This window comes from Cavia porcellus, unplaced genomic scaffold, assembly GCF_034190915.1.
Source record: "Cavia porcellus strain 051 isolate PalLab524CR breed Dunkin Hartley unplaced genomic scaffold, mCavPor4.1 scaffold_31, whole genome shotgun sequence".
Classification (NCBI taxonomy): domain Eukaryota; kingdom Metazoa; phylum Chordata; class Mammalia; order Rodentia; family Caviidae; genus Cavia; species Cavia porcellus.
In genome coordinates, this window is record NW_026947514.1 from 37,331,449 (window position 1) to 37,356,332 (window position 24,884).

The window sequence follows — 24,884 nt, forward strand, 5'->3', positions numbered from 1 at the left end:
GAGCCCTCACACTTTCCCGCTTTCTCTTCCCTGCCATACCCTGGCCTCAGTCTCCTCCATCACTCCAGATGCACTCTGCACCTATAACAGGCTGCCACCAGGATTCAACCTCATCTCCAGCAAATCTCAGCTCAGAAGACACCTCATCCATAGGCCTGCCCTCGCCCTCCTGTTTAAAACTGGAGCCTCCCCAGCTCCTGCTGTCTCCAGTCCTGTTCTGTTTCTTTCCACACTCCCAGAAGTTACTTATAGAGTATTATGTTCACTATTCAGTGTCTCCCACTCCCTCTAATAGACATAAGTCCCTCACACACAAAGGTGCCTCACTGGTGATGTCTCTGCAGTGTCCAGAGGAGCCTGGCCCAGGGGAGGCAGAACAGCATGAATGATGTTATTCTTGCTGTTATATTTTAATATTCTCAGGTCAAATTTACCTTTATAAGTTTAAATTTCTTTCCGTTAGTTACTTGTTCAACCTTCTAATATGTTGTGTCATTTTTACTCTTCAGTAGCACTGATTAATCCCTATTTAACAGTCCCATGGATGGAAATTACATGTATTTGGCCTACAATGTGAATAGCAAATGACATTTGACTTCAATTCTTAACATTTTTTGAATTCAACAAACACTCTGGTTAAGAAACAAGAATTGTAGAGTGTTAATAACTGTCTACTAATTACCGTGAATGAGTAAAAATGTGCTTAACTACACTGTGACTTTTTTCTTTTTAAATGTTTTTTACCTCATATGCATTACCAGTGTCAGTTATTCATCAATGGCTTTACAGTTTATAGCGTTCTCAGTAATTGTTAGCTAAACTGAACTGAGTTCCAGCAAGCGGATATGTTGGGCTGTAAGAATTACTGCTATCTTACATTAATTCCACATGCAAAAAAATTACAAAGAACCACAATTTTGTTTGATAATTTAAAATGTTACTAAATCTCTTGCAACGTTTGAGATATGTTTTCATTATTCCTGCCCAGCATCAGCAAGTGATACAACAATAAATTTTAAACATAAAAAATGCAGTGAAGGCTAATTTCACTTTTCAACAGAGAAAAAAAAAAACTAGACAAATTTTTATGATTCCAAATTACATTCATAGACTACACTTAATCCAGCAGGGAGGAACCCGTCCATCCTTAGTGGTTAAAACAAACAACTATTTGAAAAAAAATGACTTAAGGGATCAGGAAGATTTTTTTCTTTCAAAATGATAAAGCAAAGGCATGGTAGCCCTATGCCTGTAATCCCAGCAGTCAGGAGGCTGAGGCAGGAGGATCACTGAGAGTTCCAGGTCAGCCTGGGCTACATAGCAAGACCCTATCTCAAAAAAATAAATAAATAAATAAAAATAAAAAAATCAGGGTCAGGGATATGGTTCAGTGGCACAGTGCCTGCCTGGCAAGCACAAGATCCTGAGTTAGATTCCCAGTACCCAAAATAAGAAAGAAAAACAAAAAGATAAAGTATGACAAAGTAATTAAACAGGAATGCGATCAGGTACAGAGCCAAAGTCTGCAGCAACTTTAGGTAAGTTACGGAGGAGAAAGAGGGCAGTACAGCGTTCAGTAAGCTGCGAGAGGTGAAATGCAGCACAACCCCAGTGCAGAACGTACATTATCTACTAGAGTCTCAGTATTCTGTGTGCATATGGAAATCACCGTCATGTTGAATTACTTCCCAATAGGATGATGGAGCATTTCATGTCCACGTGATACTAGACAAAGGCACTGAGCAAACGAGGGACTATAAGTTCCCTAAGCTGGGAACACAGGGCTCCAACTGGACCGTACCACCTCATCTCATCAAAGGCTGCACTGGGGAATAACTCTAGCAGGGGCATCGACTTGAATTTAACGTGACTGAAAGTTTTGCAAAGGGAATCTAAAGTTATCCCTGTCCTAATTTAATTACACTCTACTACAAACCAGCATAAAAGCAAAAAGAGCAATCATACCACATCCCACAGGTTGTCTCAGTGAGTCAGGGAACAGTGCACGGACAAAACCTCGGAAGGGCTTGGAAAGGCATCTGAGTGGCTTTCCACTGATGGTCCACTGTCCGAGAGCAGTGCTGCACCCTGGAACCTGGAACCCTTCAAATGCAACAAGGACCCTTTGCTTAATGGGAAGCCAAGCTGTCCAGTGCAATTAAACACCTTTATGTTCAATGAAATGGTTTTGGTCCTTCCCTCGCCGTCCACCCCTCACCACACTTTCCATGTTTCCGCCCTGAACAGCAGAATTAATGCGTCAGGAATCGGAGCCCAAGCACCACATTGCCTTCAGCAGGCTGAGCACCTTCTGTTCTTTTGAAGGCTGACCCACTGAGAAAAATAAATTGAGAGCCATGTGCTCAGAGTAACTTAGTAAACTCTTCTTAGAATGGCAGGTAGAGGAGAAGACCTTTAATCCAGCAGATGATAAAGAGAAAAGAAGAAAAAAAAGCAAAGAAAAAAATAGAATGGTTTATTGCAATAATGAATTTCTCTAAATAAGCTAAGAAATAGAGAATGAAAATTATACTGATATTTGAAGCAAATAAATATAAATAAAATTTACAAATGTATAATGCAGAAAATGTGGCCCCTGAGAGATTAGATAAAGACTGTCTCTTGGGGTCCTCACCACCACTTAATCAAGCTGGGTTTGTTCTCACTCGATCTGCCTTTTGTAAGCAGACAATGGCCACCCTTAGCTGGAAGGGATTTGAGCTGAAAACAAACTGAATGAAACTTGAGGGTAGAGATTCTAAGCTCATTATAAAGCTCCTTATAAAACTACTCTGATTTCTGCAAAGGCGGAGTCCAGGGTCCTGCGTGGCAGTAAGGTTAGGTGGAGAATCACCAGCTTACTTCTTCTCCGAATGTACAATGCCAGGTTGGAATACGGCATGGAGTCTTGCCGTGACATAGAATAAAACCACACATTTCCCAGCCACTTTCTATCACACTGTTCTTAAACACTCTAATACACCTTTTCACTCCAGGTTCCCCACAGTGCTCCCACAATTCCATCAAGGACAAAAACACAATCAACACCACGCTGACTGACGTACTTTTTCACACAAGGCGCACTGGGTGCTCTCCATGGAGAGTGTTGACTTGGAGCTGAGGATCGTAACCATGTACCCACGGATCATCTCCTGGGAAGATACTTCTTAGAACTTTGGACTCCGAAGCAGCATGATCTTGAAACTCTACTCACATTGCGAGAATTTCATGTTAATGTGTGGTTAGTCATCCAGGAATTACGGCGGACTTTAACACACATCTCTTTACAACCACAGCTCACGGTCCACTGACTACACCAGACAAACTAGAACGCATCACACCCTGTTGCTAAGGTTCGAGGTGTGGATTAAAGATCACTGCCTTTCCACCGGTTACAATGTGACAAGTCTTCACTGTATTCTTTTTTTTGGTACTAGAGATCAAACCCATGACCTCACACTTGTCAGGCAAGCGCTTGTGCCACTGAACTATATTCCTGGCCTTCACCATATTTCTGATCACATTACTGTATATAAATTTTTTGAAACATTATGAATTATGTGTTTACCCTTTGGTCCCATCCCCAGGATACCTAACCAAAAGTATGAAAATATTCCAAAATTTTAAAGAATCAAAGTCTAAATTAATCCTAACCTTCCAATGATATCATGATCAGTTCCTAGGCATCCTTCCAGATTAAGCATATAGAGAAAATAAATTCTAAAGGTTTTTTTTTTTAAGGGTTTGTTTTTGTTTTGGTGACCTGGGTCTCTTGCTCCTAGCACAGAACCCTGCAAGCAAAAACACTTGTCAACATTTACTTCATTCTTTTGTCTGTTGTTTGTTTGTTTGTTTGGTTGGTTTTTTGAGACAGCATCTTACTATGCAGTTCAAGCTGGCCTTGAGCTCACTTTGTAGCCCAGGCTGTTTGCAATGATCCTCCTGCCTCAGCCTCTTGAGTGCTGGGATTACAAATGTGCACACTCAGCTTTATTTCATTTTTTAGATTGATCATTCAAAAAAGCAGAGATTTAGGTATTTATAAGTGAAAAAGCATCTGCTACACTGTAAGAAATCTTCACAACAGAGATCAGATTATAACCCTTCCAAATACATAAATATGGAAGAGAAGAACAAATATATCTAGTCAACAAAAGGAACAAAGTAGATGAATGTGCTGGTGTGAATATTTTTAGAGCAAGCTATAAAACTGTGTGTTTAGTATGATTCTATCTATATTTTAATTAAAGGGCACAAATTCACAGTGTATTCTGTCCATGCCAATCACGACTTGCTACTCATGAACTGTGGCTATATACTCCAGACTGATGGTTTGTCTCCTATCTCAATTTTAGAACCCCAAAGTGGGACTTTCGGTTTTTGGTTCCCCTTAGCACAGTGGCATACAGAAAAATCATGCTCAGTAAAAATCTGCTGATTAAAAGGATCAAGGATCAAACTGACTGTCACTGTACGGAGAAAAAGAATTTACTGTACCTATGTCTTCTCCTAATCTAGCAACGCTTGAGCAATTTCTTCTACTAGTAAAAGAACTGAAATAAAAGGGCATCACTGGAGAAAACACACTTTTTTTTCTGTACTACATTCTACATTTCCCTTACAATACCAAACATATCAGGTTCCCCATCCCCACATGGGCAATTCTCCAATTCCCTGCATGCCATTAGGCACCCTCTAATCAACCAGGGCATGAATGACCTGGGCCAGTGCAGTATCTACAGGTTAAGAGCTCAGTCCCACAAGGCTGCTCCTACTTCTAGAGATCATGGCAAGAAGTGGAGCCCTAGTATGTCCATATTTCTGTCCGATTTGGGTAAAAGTCAAGAATTCCTGAGACTGCTTCCTTAGGTTCAACAACTTGCTACAATGGTTCACAGAACACCACTGAACATTTATGTTTATTTGAGCAAAGGATATAATAAAAAACACAGATTGTCAGATAAAGAGGTGCACAGGGTACAGTCCAGAGGGGTCCCAAGTATGGGAAAGTTGGAGTGAGTCGTTCTCCCGGTATATGAATGTATTCAACCTGGGGCTTCTCCAAACCTCACAGTTTAGGGTTTTTTATAAAGTATTCATTGCAGAGGCATAAACGATTATTAATTTAATCTCTAGCTCCTAATCATGCTACTGAAGATTAGGGGTGGGGAGTAAGGGTCTAAAAGTTCCAAATGTCCAATCATAACTTGGTGTTTCTGGTAACCAGACCCATCCTGAGGGTATCCAAGGATCCATTCAAAGTCACCTCATTAAAACAAAAAATGTTCCTCATATCGGAAATTCCAAGGGCTTTAGGAGCTCTGTGTCAGGAACTGGAGGTAAAGACCAAATATTAGAACAAAAGCTGTTCCTAGCATCCCCATCTCTCAGGAAATTACAAGGGTTTTAAGAGTTCCTTGCCAAGAACCAGGGGCAGAGATCACACTTAACATTTCTTGTGATGTCACAGGCATGGACTAATGACACTCAGCTGTCATTCCTTTAAACAATACTGCCAATTCACCATTCATGAGAACAGTCAGCATAACACCAATAATTAAAGGTAGACAAATAACAGCACATTATAGCCACATGTTCCAACAGCCATCCCAAAGAATCTTAATAGAACTGTTTTTCAATAGAAAAAAGGGAAGCAAAAATAGAAGGCTATCTCTTTTATTGTTCCTCATAAAGATGACAACATGCAGAAAAATAAAGCAAGAAACAAATTTAGGGAATAAATACATACAGGCATGCACAACCAAAACAAGCAAAGTCTGAAACATTTGAAAGATAAACAGAAAACAGCCCATTACAACAAAAAGTGTTCTACTAAGTAATGGAGAAAGAAGAAGGGATCAACTTAACAATGTGTTGTCTTGCAACCATTAGCAAACAAACAAACCAAAAGGGAAAACTAGTTCCACAACTGAGAACTCTTGTCCTGAACCAGTGCAACCAGTTTTGGGGTAACTCTTGGCTAACATAATTTGCAAGCAGAGTTTGAGAAACTCACAGCTCCCTACCTCATGCAGACCCCACATAGGAGAGGCCATCTTGTCACTGAGAAAAATCAGCAACTGTCAGTGAAGCCCAGCGTTCCAGGACTGAAATCCCCTCTCCCTTCCACCTCTCCAAATCATGTCCCAGGTAGACACCAGCACCACACTGGACGCCCCCCACTCCTCCTCTGTGGTCACATCCTGCCCAGGTGGTGCCCTCCAGCTCTGGCACCCACTTCCTGCCCTCCCTTCTTCCCTGCCCTTCCCCTCAGGCTCACCTGCACCTGATCTGGCCTGCACCCCTTCCAGGGCCAGCCCTGACGTCTCCACATCCTTCCAACCTGTTCTTACTTCAGCCAGTAAAGTGGACCACCTGTCTCTTCCCTCTCTCAGGTGATACTGTGCTGCTCTTAGAACCACCAGCAAAATCCTTGATAGGACCACGAGATATGTATAGCCCCACCCCAGGGCACCTCTCCAGCCAAGCTCATACTACTCAGCCCACGTGCTGGATGCCATCCACGCTGGCCCTCACCAGCCTGGACTAAGCTCCATCTCTCATCAACCCTTGGGTAACATCTAGCCATGCTCAGGTCTCCCTGCAATGGTGGTTTTTTTATTTTTCATACTGTATAATGAATCCAGGTCCTTCTCACTGATCTACATCCCAAGCCTTTTTTTAAAAATACTTCTTAGTTTTGAGATAGAGCCTCGCGAAGTCACTCACCAGCTAGACTCTTAACTTGCAATCCTCCTGCCTTAGGCTCCGAGTAGGACTCCCACCTTCAACAGTTGTGTTAAAGAAACCAAAATCACCCCAAGTTTCTATTTGTTTTCTAGATTTGCCCTCCTCCCCCCACTTAATATCTTATCTCAGTTTGTATTCACTGGCAAGATTAAAAACACTGGCACCAGCGCAGACTGCCTTTGTCTGATCCCCACTTGCCAGCTGTACACATCTCTTCTCACACGGTACTGCCCTGGAGATGGGGTCAGCACACTACAGCCCACCGCCAGACAGAGCTGCAGCCTGCTTTTGTAAATAAAGTTTTATTGAACACAGGCACACGTGTTCAGTTGTTGCCTGGGGTTGCTTGCCCAAGGCCACAGCCCTGTAGTCACCACAGAGAGAGACCACAGAGCACACAAAGATGAACAGGTCTGTTAATTCCGGGCACCCACCATACTATGCTTATTTGGCACAAATGTGAACCTTATACACATTACACTATGTGACAGAAGCCAGCCACAAAATACCACGTAGCATGATTCCACATATGCAAAATGTCCAGAACAGGGAAATCTATACAGACAGACGTACATTAGTAGTCACCAAGTGCTGGGGGAAGTGGAGGGAGCTAAGGGGTGTGAGGTTCATTTTGGGAGGGGACAAAACGATTGAAACACTAAATGAGATCACAGCTGCACATCTCTTACAAATACACTCAAAACTATTTCATTGAACACTCTGAACCAGTGAATTGTTGGGTGGGTTTTTTTGGTTTTTGTTTTGTCTTTTTGAGCTAGGGTTTCACTATGCAGTTCGGGCTGGCCTGGAACTCCTTTTTTACCCCAGGCTGGCTTTGAACCTGCAGCCATCCTCTTGCCTCAGTCACTCGAGGGCTGGGATTACAGGTAAACAGCACTACTCCCCACTATGAATTTTTTTCTTCTTGGTGAAGACTGAAACCAGAGCCTCACATATGCTAGGCAAGTGCTGCTCCATCTCCACCAGGGCTGCATCCCCAACCCATGAATTTACCCCAGACTACATTTAAGAAGGCTCTTCACCAAAACACGCTAACATCAGAGATGGTGTTGTGAGTCTCTGCCTGCGCCTCAGCTACACCGCTGTGTGTCGAGTTGGTTCCTTGCTTTGCCAGAGGCCCCTCCCACAGTGCTCTGGGTGCTCTATGAATTCGGAAACAATTTGCTGGGTGAATGATTAAATAGCTGGGAGAGGAAGGGTGGGGCTTTGTTGTTATTTTGCCCAAGTTAACCTAGAGATAAAGATGCTCAGTTCATTAAGAAAATTCATGCATGCGATCAGTGATTTCTACTCAGGCCTCAGCATGTGGAGTCCAGTGAGCGCCTGTCCCCACAGGAGCGGGCCGCGCCCTGCGTGAACACCTTACACGTTCACACTGAGGCTTTTGTTTCCAACCAGTGGAACACAGCTCCTGGCTCTCTGAGTAAGCAAACCCTGTTATTTCTCGAACAGGAAAATGAGCCCGAGGTGCAGACAAAATGTGAGAACCTGGGTGCTATTTATTTCTCCTTTTTCCCTTTCTGACTCAGCTGAGTTGCTCCATAAGTACTTCTGAAATGAATTGGGAACACCAGCCGATCTCCCAGCTTCTAGGGCAGGTTTCTAGGTACCGACTCCAGGGTTCACACACCTCACTTTTAGAAACACCTCTCTAAACTGATTTGGACTGATCTACATATGTGACTCATCCTTGAGACAGCAGATAGGAACAGGAAGGGCTGGGTAAAAGCAGGGATTTGATAAGAAACTCTAGATACCAATCTAAGATTTCTATTTGATTCTTCAATAAAAACATGTATTGAAAGTCTACCGTGTCTTATATAATAATACATAATGGCGGGGGATTCAAATCCAGGCGTGTCTGATTCAAAATCCATAATCATTTCATTATAATTTGAAGTCAGCTGAAATGTCAAACTTGGGGCCACACCAGCTACCACCCTCTCTCTTTCCTCTTCAAACTCACACTTTTTCTTTTTCAAATTCAAACTTCTAGAAAGAACTGGGTACATTTAGACACTTTCACCTCCTTACCTCCTATTTACTTTTCAGAGGATGTCATGTACCACAGAAAACCCACAACACGGCCGGCCCTTGAGAAGACTGAAATGTATGAGCAGCAAACTCAATGAACAAGGTCACCCCAGCAGCAGTTTGTCATCCTAATAAACCTCAGGAAGCACAAGACCACCACTTTGGGCGCCTCTTTTAATCGGAGAGGCCAAAGGGAACTTGCCTAAACCCAGTGATGTGTCAATAAATTTAGTATTAAAACATTTATACAAGGTTTTCCCTTTCTGAGGTGTGTATACATTTTTGGCAGGACATGTATCTACGCATTTAAATCTTTCCCTTCAGCCAGGCATCTGTCTCTCCAGAGCCTTGGTCTACCTGACTTTCATCTGTGTGTCTCTGCCGGGTCATTCCATAGATACCTGTGAGAACTGAGTCATCATCTCTGATCAAATCCCTCTTTGACCAAAGTTACTCTCCTGCACTTTTTCTTTAGTGACTGATTCCAGTGCCCACTCTTCTACCCAAGAACAAACCTGAATCCCCTTTGATACCTCTGTCTGACTTCCCTGCCCCACCCAGTCAACCCCCAAATCCTTGATGCCACTGGATTTCTCTTCCTATGTCTCTCCGTTTCCATGGTCACCTCCAGGTGGAGACACCATTTCCTCCCAGGTGAACTTGAATGGCCTCTGCCTCCACTCATCAGCACAGATAGCAGAGGCACTGAGGGGGAGGGGGATGTTGTCCTAAAACTGGTTTCAGCGTGAGTCAAGTGCTTCTCCTCGATCTTGGAACAGTTCAAGCCCGCATTCTCCTCTCGCCTCTCGCATCCTCCCTCCCACTCTAGTTCGCTCCCACAAACACCCACGTCCTCCATCGCATCAGCCTCCCCTTCTCCCCTTCCTGTGCCCAGAGCTCACTTCCCATCCTCTCCTGCTCATGCGCAACAGCCTTTCGGAAGCACTTTCTCAGAGAAGCCCTCCTGGCTCCCCAGCCTGGACTGGGCACCCCTACTGCACACTCCACAGAACCAGGACTCCCGCCTTCCCCTCACAATACCCTGCAGCTGCCTGTGCCCTTGTGGGAATCCCTGGAATCTAAGCTATGGTTGGGATAGCACACGCCAAGTCTATTCCATGTGCCCATCAAAACAGCCTTCCAAGGGGGCTGGGGATTTAGCTCAGCGGCATAAGCACCTGCCTTGTAAGCAGGCAGTTGTGCGTTCGATCCCCGGTACGGTAAAAAGGAAAAAAGACCAAAAAAACGGCCTTCCACACAACAGGTGTGCTGTGCTGGTAACACCAGGCATGCTGGCGCACTCAGATGATCCCAGCTAGTGGGGAGGCAGAGGCAGGAGGAGCACAGCTTCAACTCAGCAAGTCCCTGCCTCAAAATAAAATTTAATGGACTCAGCACTTTCTGAGTTCAATCCCCAGAACCACAAAATAAATCAGAAGTAAAAAATAAAGTAATTTTTAAAAAAATTATTCGTAATGATCAAGAAAACAAATGGTGCTCTGAGGATAAATTCACTTGTACTTATAAAAATCACAACAAGCAATGCCCTCTCCATGACTCTAACTTTATAAAATGCCCTATTTCCCTTCACAGGCCTGATACCATCTTTATCCCCTTTGCAGTAAACTTCCTTGAAAGCTCTGATTATGTTACTGCTACAGCATCTCCACTTTCTCGCCTCCCATCTTCTCAAGTCCCTCCAGGTGCCTAATGTCAGCAGCAGAGCCCATTGCAGCGGGCACCAGCCCCGTTCTCCAAAGCCATGGATGGTGATGCGTGGCCCACGTCTCCTTCTGGAAACACTGTCTTTAGGCTTCCACATCCTCACACTTAGCTGGCTCCTTCTCCGCCCCTGGCTATTCCTTCTCTGTGTCCTTTGTTTGCTCCTCCTTTCCTGCTTGACCCTGAAATACTGAGACTCCAGAAGTCTGCTCTGGCTAAACACTGCACTGGTGGCCCCATGCAGTTCATCCCAGTTACAGACATGAGAGTCCCTGTCACATGTTGCTGGCCCCAGAATCCATGTCTTTCCCTCACGCCGGACCCTCAATTCCCATGCTTGACTCCTCCTTTGGATAACAAACAAGCATCTCATACCTGTTAGTACAAAAATAAACTTCCGACTTTCCCAACACCTAACAATCCTGTCCAGCACAGTAAATTACATCAACTACTCAACTGCTTCAGTTGAGGGGGGCAAAACTTCAGAAACCACTCCTGACTTTTCACTCATCCCACATGGCCCCAAATTTACAGATGTCCCCAAAACGCACATTTTTCATCCTCCTGCTACTACCCTGGTGTCAACCACCATAGCACCTCCCCGAAACTACCAGAAAAGCACAGAAGCATTCTAGCAGGCTCTCCTCTCTCCATGACCTTGGATCTGGTTACTCCTCCAACAGAAGCCTCCCAGCCTGTGGTGCTCAGGCCTATGGCACTGCTACTCAAGAGGCTGAGATCCCTGGAGTCAGGAGCTTAAGGCCTGCCTGGCAATACTGTGAGAGCTATCTTTAAAAATAAATCACAAAAATAAAAACAATCAGTGACACATACCTGGCATCTCAGCACTCTGGGAGGCTGAGCCAGGAGGACTGTAAGTTTGAGCCCAAAGAGTTGAACTCCAAAGAGAGAAGGAAAGAGGGGCCTTCCAGTGGTGTCCAGGACACACCGCCTCCCGTTAGAGCTGGCCGTCTCTGCCTGAGCCTTTCCTGCCTCTCTAATGCCAGCTCAGGTCCCTCTCGTCCCCCTGGCCCAGCCATGCTAGCTTTGTGCTTGTTGCTCAGACCCAGAGAGCTCCTACCTTGCTCCTGCACAGCAGCTCTCTGCCCTGTCTGGGTCTTGCCCTGTCCCTCCTCAGAGACTGTTCTCTGACTAATGTCTGCAGGCACCACCATGGACACCATCTGAACCTTCTGCTTAGACCAGCCATGTGCTGGCACCTTCCTGCATAATATCCCCCTGCTTAACTTAAATATAAGCACCAAGGACTCACACAGCTTACCAAAGTTGTTTACTTGGTACTCTCTTACCTGAAACAGTGCAAGATCTATGCAAGATATGACCTTAGGAATCATCTGCCTGTGCCCATAAAAATCATAAGTAGGCACTAAAGTAGGAAATGTGAATTTATCTATACTGTACTTCTGAAATATTTTGTTTTGGAAACATCAAAACCCATGGAAGGTCTATGAATAAAACATGCCGATTAGGGCAGACTTTAAGACTACACAGTATCAGTTCCCACTATTCAAAATCCCACTTAAAAAGCTAATGTTCTGGAAAGATCTTCCATGTCGCTCCCCTGTGAGAAGCGCTGCCCATGTGCTGCGGGGGACCCAGGAGCCCCTCACCTTGTAACCTGACACCATCAGCATCACAAGCTGCACGACAAAGACAGGAAAAGCAGCTGGGACCAGGGCGGCTGCTCCTGCCAGGCTCACAGACAGCAGAGCAGGGTGCTCCACCTACCACGTTCTTTCTGTGCTCATTAAGCATAGATCCTAACTCTGGACGGCGAGGACAGATTATTCACCCAGATCTGATGTGTCTCCTCTAAACACATACACTCCAAGAACTTCAAAATAGTCTCTTCCTCCGATAAATCACCTTTCTTCCACTCTGTTACTGGGACTGAACCCAGGACCTCAGCACTGAGCTATATCCCCGGCCCTTTCTATATTTGAGACATTTGAGACAAGCTCTCACTAAATTGCCTGGGCTGAGCTAAAAAATTAAATTCCAGAGTCCTGAGACTACAGGCAAGCGTCACCACATACAGCCTATGTACTTTTTTTATCTACCATTTTAACCAACTCTAAAAATTCCTGGTGGTAGTAAACAATGGATCTCAATAATATAAAAACAATTCTGGAAATATAATGGCTTTTTACCAAAACTCCCTTAAATGATTTAGAAAAACAAAATCATTCAGAAAAATTATGATCTCCAATATTGAAATCGGATGAGTAAAGCAGTATTTCAGAGACAGAGCCAAGCATGGTGGTGCACGCCTATAATCCCAGCCCTCAGGAAGCTGAGGCAGGAGGACAGTGAGTTCAAACCCAGCGTGGGCTACAAAGGGAATGCAAGGCCAGCCTGGACTATGCAATGAGACTTTTTTCAACAAAACAGACAAGAAAGACCTCTAATTTCAGAATGCTAAGTCACACTAAACCCATCAAGTACTTATAAATTATAAACTAAATAAATATATTAGCTTCTTAACTTTACATTTTTTTCTTTGTCTTTTTTTTTTTTGTACCAGGGATTGAACTCACAACCTCACGTTTGCCAGCAGACACTTACGCATACTGCTGAGCTAAACAGACCTTAACTTTCCATTTTAAGGTGAGATTTTTCAGGATTTTTTTTTAATTTACTACTTCAAGCTCTGAATAATTATACCCCCATTCAATACTTATGCATGCACAAAAACTTAGGGGAAAAAAATCTTGTATCTCCCCTGGGGCTAATTAAAAAGGATTTTTTATTTCTATAAAGGAATAAATGAGATCTTTGTTAACTCACTTTAACAGGACTCTAAATGACCCTGGATTTATCTTGCCCTAGTTTTCAAAATGTAACTGACCCAAAATAATGTAAGCTTATCTCCAAACCCTGAACAAAAACAGAACCAGAGTTCCCAGAAGCAAAGCTATGCATAGAAAGAAAAAAATTATTTTTCCTGAAAAACACTGTATAGCACAAACATCTCAAGATCTCTTTTTTTCCTCCACTTAATCAAAATATTTTAAGATTAGAAAGCTCTCTAATGCCAAGGCAAACAACTTCCAAAGAAAACAGCAGAAGACAGTATTAGCTGCCATGATTACTAGGAGCTTTCTGGAAGCGTTTGCTGTTAAGTACAATACTGGTGTGGGTGAAAACCCAAGTGTTTTCTCTCAATGTAACAAACACCCGCTAACCACAGCACCTCCAAAAATGATTTACTTTCATTTACAATAACGGAGCAGACTGAACTGGGTAGGGAAGCAAACTAGGGCTTGAAATTCCACACAGACATCTTTGACCTCTCCTGCTCCTCTTTCTAATGCTTCGTAGGGTTTTGTTCGCCCACAGTGGGACAGCTCTTCTCTGAGACGCGCGGTTCCAAACATCACGGACACACCTCACCTCACCTCCACCTCTGCCTCCAAAAAGCCAGGCATCCACAGTTCTGCCCACAGTTACGCTGACAGTCCTGTGACACAGAATCACCCTTCTCACCCACCAACAGCCAGGCCTTCACTTTTTATACTGGAATGGCCTTAGTTACTCATCATGCAGCTGTTTACTGAAGGCTTAACATATTCAAAAACTTCACTGGCAACGAAGATGCAGGAGTATCATGCACAGGGTACCTCATACACACTTGGCAGACTGTGAAGGAAATAATAGCAATGACTGGAGGAAACTCCAGGAAAGGCACAGCTACACAGGACTTAGTCACAGGACAAAAACAGCAGGGACGCTCCAGCCAGAGTGAGAGGGGTACTTAACGGACTTGCAAAAATAGGTTATATACATTAGATTGTTACTCTTAACCTCCCTAAAAGGGAAACACAAAAAGATAATGCAAACAATATGTCCATGCATACATTGCTTGAATTTGCATGATGGAAATCAAAATCAGGAACATGACCCTACAATGTTAGAGATTTCAGCTGTTTCCATGAAGACAGCCAGACGCACAGTGCACCCCGTGGTGCAGGCACACACACGCCGAGATGCTTCCTGAAGGTGCTGGGCCTATCTCCCTCCATCCTCTTGACATTTAGCACACTGTAAAGCTTGGCCCTCCACATGCACTGAAGAGAGGATAAAGGTAAATATCGCCTCTCACTATGATGCCTGTAACCTAACTCATAAAACATAGCTGTCTTTTCTTTGACAGTAGGATTTTTTCAATTCACAGATAACATTACATGTTTTCATCACGTACAATGTGATGTTTTAAAGTACATGTATATATTATAGAATGGCTAAACCTAGCTAATTAACAGATGAGGTATCTCTTATGGTTATCATAATTTTTGTGATAAGAGAACGTAACGTTCGTCCTACATCTTTCAAAAACATACTAGAAAAAATTTAATTAAATTATATATATAGATATAGATATATAGATATAGATAGATATATTGGTTTGGGTAGACCTTAGACCAGCATGTCTGAGGCCCTGTGTTCAGTCATAAAAAACCAGCACTATACACAATATGTTATCATTAACTATAGTGACCCTGCTGTCTAACAGGTCTGTTGACATCTATTCCATCTACCTAATTACAATTATGTATCCCTAACGCAGGTCATTTTTAATATTACTAAAAATAAGGCGATGGACTCGGTAAGCAGTGAACACATTTAAGTGGAGTAATAACCTAATTGGAGATACTCACATGTCACCGAGCCCTATCACCTAATGACACCTACCTGCAAGACACGAGGGGAGCAGGGGCTCACCTTTTACAGAATGTCGCCTAGATGATAAGAGCACTAAATAAAATACACGAGCATTGTTTGACATGACACAGTAGCCGGGCAGCAGACTCTTCTACAGGCCGGGCAGATGGTTAACCGTTCACCCGCGTCCTGGAAGGCCATCCTGAAAGTTAACTCCCGGTGCGGCAAAGGTAACGGAATACATGCTCCTTCCTACCTCTGTGTCTAATGAAGTTCAGCAACCCATAGCTGGCTGCTGTTTCCCTAAGGTGCTGGCCTCCACCGTGTCTGAAAACAGGATAATTTATTTTGGTTATATAAATTCTATCCTGCATGACCAAGAAATTATAAATTATATTAAAATCAGTTTTAAAAGAAATGAATCTCAAGATACACTAAATAAAGCCATTTGTTTGGTCATTTTATGTGCTACTATTCTATCCCAAGTAGCTCAACTTCAAAAGCGTAGAGGCTGCCTAGCTGACTGTCCACATTCAATAGCAGCGAAGCCCTACTGAGTCCTACAGCTTAACAGGTTTCCTATGGGTCCTACACCTTCATGCTCGCTACTCTGACTCCAGTCCAAGCAAACATTCCCTAACTGCCAGATACAAGCAAGTGTTTTATTTTTTGATTTGGGGGAGTTTGTTTGCTTTTGGTCTTTTTGAGAGACAGGCTTTGGTTATATAATTCAGGCTGGCCTTGAGCTCACTTTGTAGCCCAAAATGGCCTTGAAGTCACAGCAATCCTCCTGCCTCAGCCTCCTGAGTATTGGGTTTACAGTTATGCACTGCAAGCACTTAACCCTTTCCCCTAACTCTACCTTCTTGCCCTTTCCAGGCTTCCCATTTCTCAAATCCAATGACTCCTGTAAGACACAATTATGACCACATATCTCGCATTGTCAAAACCCAACAGGGAAGCACTGTCTAAAAGAAAAATCTCAGACAGGCATGGTGGTGTACACCTGTAAGATCAGCACTTGGGAGGCTGAGGCAGGAGGATCCCTGCAAGGCCGGCCTGGGTTATGAAGTGAGTGTAAGACCAGCCTGAACTACACAGTGAAATTGTCTCAAAAGATCAAAAAGAAAAAAGAAAACCCCAAGCCACTTGGGTTTTAATTTAACTTCCTAAAGGATCTCAATTCCAGAAGGATCACTTCTGAAAAAATTCCTACCTTGTTCTCAAGTTATACTGAACGGCAGAGAAAATCTCTTCCAATTTTAATTCCGTGGTTCTTATCTGCTTTGGCATCCTGGTACCATAGATGTCTCCTGAGCGCTCCAGGTTAGTGGGAGCAGACCTGACACCACAGTTCTGCTCTTCCACCTCCGCCCCACATCCAGCACTCGCCTTCCACATACATCATGCAAGCAAACCTTTCAGGCTGCCTGGTGGCTGGACATCATATTTTCCTTGCTAGCTAGTGGCTGGACATCATATTTTCCTTGCTAGCTAGGTTATAGTAGTGTTTCATTATGAAGCATAACTTGGTTATAATTCAAAATATATCATATGAAACCATGCACTTATCAGTAATTTGCTAGTTCAATTTGTGAACCTGAGATCATTCATGTTATCTAAAGGTGTTCATCCATATTTTAGGTAGCAAAGTTTGCAATACAAATTAGAAAATATCCAAAGAATAAGACAAAGATTTAATCAATGCTCAGAAAAGAAGTGTCATGGAAATTCCCTTTCAAATTGTTCTCTGAAGTGTGATAAAGAGGGTGGAGGTGTACTAAAAAGAAAACTGTCATCCACCTCAAAGCCTAGCTGCTCGCTAACTGTGTGACTCCAAGAAAGTCAGCCAGTCTTCTCGGGTCATAGCTTCTGCGTTCATCAGAGATAAAAAGATCTGTGCTTTGGCAGCACACACACTAAAAAGACAAAAAGATCTGTCTTCTAATGTGCCTGTGAGAAGCAAGTGGATCATGTATGCTAGAGCACTAGAAAGCTAGAGCTTGCTATATAAAGTCAGGAAGCTCACTATAGTACCAGGAGAACTCTCATAGATACAAAAGGAGAACAGAGGAGGCGGTGCCTACCTCAGCCTACCAGAAGGGGCAGAAGTGGACTGTCATTAGGATGCGTAAAGGATGGCTGCCCATCCATCTGCGGGGTCTCTGAATGAACAGCACATAGAATGGGCTGGAGTCCAGAGTGCCCCGGAGTGTGCTGAGAGATAAGGGCACCGAGAGAAGCGAGCACGGGGTCACAAAGAGCAAAAGGCTCACAGCTCATCCCAGGTGTGCCGGGAAGCCACTGCGATGAACACCGATTGGAACACCAGCAAAACAAGACTTCTGGTTTGCAATCTGTTCCCGTACCCAGGTTGTTACCCAGGCTGCGTGCTCCTGGACAATGATTTTAAAACGAAGATTCTGACTGCCAACACACAAAAAGAAGAAACGTACACTGAAGGGTCCCTGCTCGGCGGCAGGCACAGTGCTGCCTGCTAAGTGTCGTGTTCTTATTCATCACAAACCCACTGCAGCGGCGACAGACACCACCATCCACGGTACCCACACAAGGGAAGGGATGGTCCAAAGATGACGCCTCTGGTCTACATGCAAGGAATTACTATGCAGCACAGCCAGCTTTAGAAATCAGACTTGCCTGAATATTTACTGTAGCCAAAATGGCAAAGAAAAGTAAGCACGTTTTTTTCATTTAAATGAAAATTCAAGTATTTGTGAATACTGTACGTTTTAAATATACTTACTGAAAATGTTTATATTCTTATCTCAAGTATTATTTCCCAACAACCTCAGTATTTCTTACTTAATACAAGTTACAACATTTATTTTTTAAATTCTGATAGATATTATAGACTGTAATAGCCAAGACTTCCATCTTAATCTCAAAGTCAGCAAGTTAAGAATTCAAAACACATTTTTAATCAAAAAGAATCAGAAAGTCATTTTAAAATCTTTCTCATAAATGACTCAAAAATCTGTAGCCCAGAAAGATCCTAAAGGTTATATAATACTGTCCTTTCAAGTAATCTTAAAAGACTACTTTAAACTGAGCATGCGTGGTACATTCCTGCAATCACAGCACTCAGGAGGCTGAGGCAGAAGGATCACTGCAAGGTTGAGACCAGCCTGGGTTACAAAGTGAGCCCAAGGCCAGCCTGAACTGCATAGTGAGACCCTCTCTCAAGAAACAAAACAAAACACAACAAACAAAAAAACTACTTTAAAATACAGTTTCACAAAAGTTTTCAAGGGCCCCCTTTATACCAGCTAACTTTACTCAACTGCAAGATTTGTTTTATCACCAAAGACAGAAAGTTTACTGGCTAATGAATTTTTAAAACACAACACAAGGGCCAGGGATATGGCTCAGTGGCACAGTGCCTACCTGGCAAGCACAAGGTCCTGAGATTGATTCCCGGTACCAAAAACAAAAAAAACACAAGTATTGCTGAATTTCCTAAGAAACATCAAAACAAAACAGAGTACTTACAAGTGTACACACGTGATTCTTATCCATTGAAACATCATTCCTTCAAAATAGTACAATTATTCCTCTAGATTGGAGCAAAATATAGATGTGGAGCTGAGACTAACATACAGAGAGATACAAATGTGCAAACAGTGCCAAGCAAACTATGGTTAACTATTTCATTTTCCCCTGTAAATGTATATTCAGAAACCAGAGATAACGATCCTTTTCAGACAGTCCTTACTCTCGTAGCTTCCAGAGCCGAGCACCTGACGTATGTGAAGGACTGTGTACTATACTACTGTAGAGGAAAAACACAGACACATTTTGCAAACCACGTAAGAGACAGAAACTAATAGGATTGGCACAGAGAGGAAGGTCAGTGGGCCACCATGCCTGGGCTGTTACCCCACCTGGGCTCCATTACCTTGCAGGGAGATGTGGAGGTCATCAATGCCGGAGGAAACCTGCTCATTGTCCACGGGAAGCACAGGACTAGATGCCATTCTCTCCTCAGTGGAGGTTACAGCATGCCCATCTCAGACACAGACGTACCCTGAAAGGGCAAAGGAGAAACTCATTAGGGGTCTGCAGCTCTACATTCCGGATAAACAGATCACCAGAGCAGAGCAGCAACCAAAAACTGCCATCCCAAAGAAACCTGGCTTCCTGGTGAGCGCTTCCTTAGTCCGTGAAGAACAAAGTAACTACGCCTTCTTTTTGAATCATAATCAAGATTTTGCCCCTTGACCTCTTCCTGCTTTTCTGGACAGCTGGCAGAACGCCCGGGGAGCGCACACTGCGGTCCTGCACGGATCCTCAGCAACCTGTCCGAGGCAGTGAAGCCCACATGACTGGGATCTCAGGCTTTTCTCTACAGGAGGATTTTCTTGAAAACTTTTTACCTAACTTAGTTCCTTTTTGGCTCAGTAATTGTTGCCATTTACTGGAAACATTAAGAGCTGAGCCCAAACAACTAGCAAAGTGAAACTAAAAAAAAGAGAAAATGAACACAGCATATCAGAAATTTTTGATGAGCTGTGCACTACACTACTTTCCCAAGGACTTATTTTTCCACCTGCAAGTTTCTCCCCCTTGCTCCTCCTCGAACTTTATCTTCCAGTGCTGGCTATGGAACGCAAGGCCTCACGCGTGCCTTAGCATGCACCCTTCCACCGAGCTGTCCTTCACCATGAATCTTAAGGAATCCTTCGAATAAAAACAATTCTCACTCCACAACTCTTCAACAGAACTGCACCATGTATGCAGCCCAGTAGTAATTTGGGGGGCTCAAAGTAAAACAGTGACTTTTTCCATATATATAAAATAATAGAATAAACCAAACAAAATCTAAAGTACATGCAGGCTGGGCACGGTGGCACACACCTGTAATCCCAGCACTCGGGAGGCAGAGGCAGGAGGATCACTGTGAGTGCAAAGCCAGCCAGGACTATAAAATGCGTTCAAGCCTGACTGCACAGTGAAACCCTACCTCAAAAAGACAACAAAATTAAATTAAGTTTTTAAAAAATAAATTGCATGAGGACCGGGGATGTAGCTCAGTGGTAAGAGTGCTTGACTGAGATGCCCAAGGCCCTAAGTGCCAACGCCCATACCTCCAAAATAAAATTAAATAAATTTTAAAAGGCTTTTTGAGCTTTGTGATTAAGCAAGTATTACAAACAGAATCTATGTGACGCACTGGGGATGCAGCTCAAAGGTAGAACATTTGCCAGCCATGAGAGAAGCCTTGAGTTCCATCCCAGCATCTCACAAAAAAAAAAAAAAAAGTGTCCAATAGAAAGTACAGTGAAGCCAGGTGTGGTGGCACCCACCTGTAATCCCCGCACTCAGGAGGCTAAGGCAGGAAGATCACTGCAAATTCGAAACCAGCTTGAGCTACAAAGTGAGCTCAAGGCCAGTTCGAACTGCATAGCGAGACCATCTCAAAAAGACAGAAAACAAAACAAAACAAAAACAGTACTGTGAATGCTGCTGCCAAGTGCCATTCACCAGAAGGCAGGCTCAAAAAAACATCAGTGCATCCTCACCCACCTTACTCACCAGCCCCGCCACTGTGTCACTCCGGGTTCCTCCCCACAGAAAAGTAAGACACTCTGAATAATCAAGACACCGAGGTAGGCATGACAGTGTAAGCAAAGGCACTCACAAAACAGGACTTGGAGAACCGCCTCCAAAAGCGGCAAGAACAACGGGATAAATGTTCAAAGTCAGGGAATATTTTCAGCGGCATGAATGGCGATGCATCTTGCAGTGTAACAAATTTTTAATTTAAATACTCACTGCATTTTTTTCACACCTCATAAATGGGTGTGTGCACTGCAAATTCCTCTAGCTTTGCTATATACTAGAATTTTTTCATAATAAAATGTTTAAGGGAAAACCAAAAATAAAAATTAAAGTCAAGAGCAAGATATAATCAATTATATTAAATATTAAAGACTTTTTAAAATCCAAAGGAAAAAAAAAATTACTAAACAGTTCAAACATTTTTCCATGCCTTTTTCCTCAGTATTTCCTACTCAAAGTGTTCTTACCATCTCTTTCATGCATCACTATTACTAAAGATTTTATCAAATAATAATCATTAATAAGTAATCTGTTTACCCTCTGAATGAACAGGCGTCAGAACCAGCTTGAGGAAAGCACGTCGCTCTAGTGAACTGACCCATTAACCAGACGGAAAGCCTGTTTAGGAGCCCACGTGCACACGCCACCCACTGACACACGTCCTCAGCTGTGACACACTGAGGAACTCCCTGACCCTTCCCACACCGTCTGCCTCCTAAACCCTGGTAAAGACAAAAATACTACTTCACTTTGACAGATGAAAAGCTGAATTTATTTCCTCGGGCACCCACCGGTCCATGACACGACTACTTATAAAAAAGTATGTGGGGGACAATAAAAATCTTAGCAACCATCTCATCAGCACTTACCATCTGCAGCACTGTTCTAACCACAACACTTCCAACAGTGTGAGCTGCGTCCTACAGTCACCCCCTACATGCAGGGCTGGGGACTGAACTCAGCATCCTTACATCCCTTTCCTGACCCTTTTTATTTTTTGAGACAGGGTCTCTGAGTGGCCCAGTCTAGATGTGAACTTGTGATTCTCCTGCTTCTGCCTCCTGGAGGACGAGGATTGTGGCCATGTACCACCATGCACAGTTAGCCCCCCTCTTTGAATAAACAAAACTAAAACACACAAACATGATACACAGACGGAGCTGAGATTTGAATCCAAGTGGTTGGGCTTTAAAGTCTAAAACCAGTGATGGCAAACCTCTTAGAGCGTTCAGTGATGCAAACAGCCCACAGTGGCACCTGTGCCACAGGTTCCACCACCACTACTCTAAACTGCCACATGACAGTAACTCCTACAGCTGCCTAAAAGCCTGCCGTGTGCATTCATCCTTGCTTCTACCCATATACTAGGTTCTGATCTCAAAGAATTAAGTTGGAGAATGACAAATACAGTATTAAGTAAAATCCTCTAAGAGATGAGTATAGGGGGTGCCGTGGTCCCCTCATTTGAATGGAGAGGGAGGTGACCATTAGGAGGTACAATGGACTGAGTTCACATGACCCTCAAAATTCATGTTGAAATTCTCACTCCTGAATAGTGGTGGTATTGAAGGTGGGAGCTTTGACGGGTGGAGCCAAGATGAATGGGTTTAGAGCCCTTATAAAAGGCTGGAGAGAGACTTTCATCCTTCCTCCATGTGAAAGGAGGGTGAAGACTATCCATTGGGACTTCTGGGACAACATGGCAGACAGATAACAGCAGCTATGGAGGCTCTGTGAGACAGCCAGCTTAGAACCCAGGAATGGTGCGGTGTGAGGAGTCCTAAGCAAGAGGAGATATACCCTGCCGACCCAAGAACGAATAAAGCTGAGAGAAACCAACTGGAAATGCAATCCCAGTGCTATAACAGGAACAGATAAAATCTCAGCTGAAGCTGGAACCCGCACCTCTGGAAAACGCGATTTGAATTTGCTGCACTGCTGCTGCGTCTGAATCAGCACAGCAGGGAAAAAGATGTGAAAGCTCTGAGAGTGGGAACTGGCAAACAGAGTTGAGAGCAGGACTGGCAGGAGCCCAGCATCGACCTGTGGTGAGTGAGATTAACGGGGACCCTTCCAGAGACTAGGAGGTTCCAACAGAGGACATTCTGGGACCGGGCAGACTAGCCGGAACAGAACGCTGCAGTGACTTTAGTCGCATATTCCCCTCTCAAGAGGGACTGTTGGGGAGCGTTTGGCCTGGGTGATGCCTGGACTAAGATCCAATAGGCTCGCCCAAACCAGGTCCCAGTGCCTGGAGGTGCACCCTAGCAGTGAAGCCTTCAGTAGGTTGACCTGGAGGGGCGGGCCCAGCAAAGGCTGCCCAGGTCTGTGTCTCCCTAGTACACTGCAGTGGGCGGGAACACCTAGCTGGTGGATTCAAACAAACTGTAACTGGCAAAGAAAAAAACTGGGCCTCCTATATACACTTATATGGAAGGAACAAAATGTATGGGAAGAGGGAGCAAGAAGAAAGGGTCCTCAGTCCCCAATCCTGAGAACACTGATACAGGAAAGGTAAATGCAAAGGAGAATGAAGACAGAAAAGATGCAATATCAGACACGGCAACAATAGACATAAAGTGATATCTCCGGAGCCTCATAGACGAGTTCAAAAGTGAAGTATTTAATGAAATAAAGCAAGATATAAGTAGAATAGTAGAGAAATGCTGAGCACTGCCCAAGAAAAAACAGATGGTGGAATGGAAGAACAGAAAAAAAGGGGAGAATTGTTTGATGGAGAAAATAGAGAAAACATAGAATACATGAAGCAGGTTCAAAGAGATTAACAGGAAACTAAAAACTCTATTGAAAGCTGGCATAACAGCTTGAAAGAAACTAAGGATAGATTATCAGAACGGGAGGACAGATTTGTAAGGTGGGAGCATGAAATGAAAAACTTCTTAAAAATAACAAAGAAACAAACAGCAATAATACAAAGGCTAGAAGATGATAAGAGGATCTATAACTTAAGAATTAACATAAATGAAGAAGTAGGGACACAAACAAATGAACTACAAAAGCTATTCACAGAAATAATCCAGGAGAATTTCCCTAATTTAGCAAAAGGTAAAGATACCCAGATGTATGAGGCATACAGGACCCCAGCTACCTACAACCCAAACAGAGCTACACCCAGGCATATAATAATCAAAATTCCAGAAATCCAATATAAGAACAGAATATTAAAAGCCATCAGAGACAAGAAACAGACCACTTACAAGGGAACACCCATCAGAATTACAGCAAACTTCTCGGCACAAACCATCAAATCACAAAGAGCGTGGGGGGAAATAATTCAAGCTTTAAAAGATAATAACCTCCAGCCAAGATTGATATATCCTGCACAACTGTCCCTAGAAATTGATGGAAAAACAAGGTGCTTCCAAGATAAAGAGGAACTAGGGGAATTTGCAACCACAAATTCAACAGAGAATACTGCAGGATATTCTAAAAAAGGAAAATACCAAGACTTCAGAAACAGTGGCAGAGCGGCCACAATGAATGGAGCAGAAAGTGAAATGAAGAAGACAAACTGACAACTAATGACAGAAAAAGAGCTCAACAGAAATGAGGCAGAGAAGGTTGGATGGTAGGAACAGCCATTTTGGAGAAAACAAGACATCATAATAACTAGTGCTGATTTAGTATCATCTTGTTTTGAAGTCCCATCAAGCTTTTGTTCTTCTGTCTCCATCGGTTTTAACCTGTTGTATCTTATTGGATTTTATTATATGTGATAATATAAACAAAAACTTTTATAGACAAGGAGATTATACAGAAACCATTGTTCATTTTCTGTTAGTTGATTCTAAATACCCTGTAATACTGTCATTCCCTTGAACAGTTTTACATTGTTTTGATATTTTTGATGCTACAGTATACGAAGTTATACTCAAAGATTTCAAGGAAAGAGACACTATGATAACTACTTTTATGTCAGGATTATTTTGTGGTGAAACACTATTTTGCTTAAATCGTTATATTATATAGTATGTCCATCCTTTTGATTTGAGTGACTATGTTTTGTTATGTCACATTTGGTTTTTAGTCTCTTCAAAAAAAAGTGATAAGAACTGTGGGAGTAATAAAACCCA

The 24,884-nt window shown here is 43.2% G+C and overlaps 1 protein-coding gene across 6 annotated transcripts in view; it reads right to left on the reverse strand.

The window, feature by feature from the left end:
* Positions 1-24,884, reverse strand: part of Syne2 (spectrin repeat containing nuclear envelope protein 2) — a 313,170-nt gene that overhangs the window by 243,688 nt on the left and 44,598 nt on the right. For 5 of the 6 annotated variants that reach the window (XM_063241111.1, XM_063241110.1, XM_063241106.1 and 2 more), the window contains exon 2: positions 19,127-19,255. In XM_063241111.1, coding sequence (XP_063097181.1) covers positions 19,127-19,205 — 79 coding nt within the window. In that variant the 5' untranslated portion in view covers positions 19,206-19,255. Of the gene's footprint in view, positions 1-19,126; positions 19,256-19,360; positions 19,572-24,884 lie in introns of those variants that run through there. The other variant, XM_063241107.1, reaches the window with a different exon arrangement.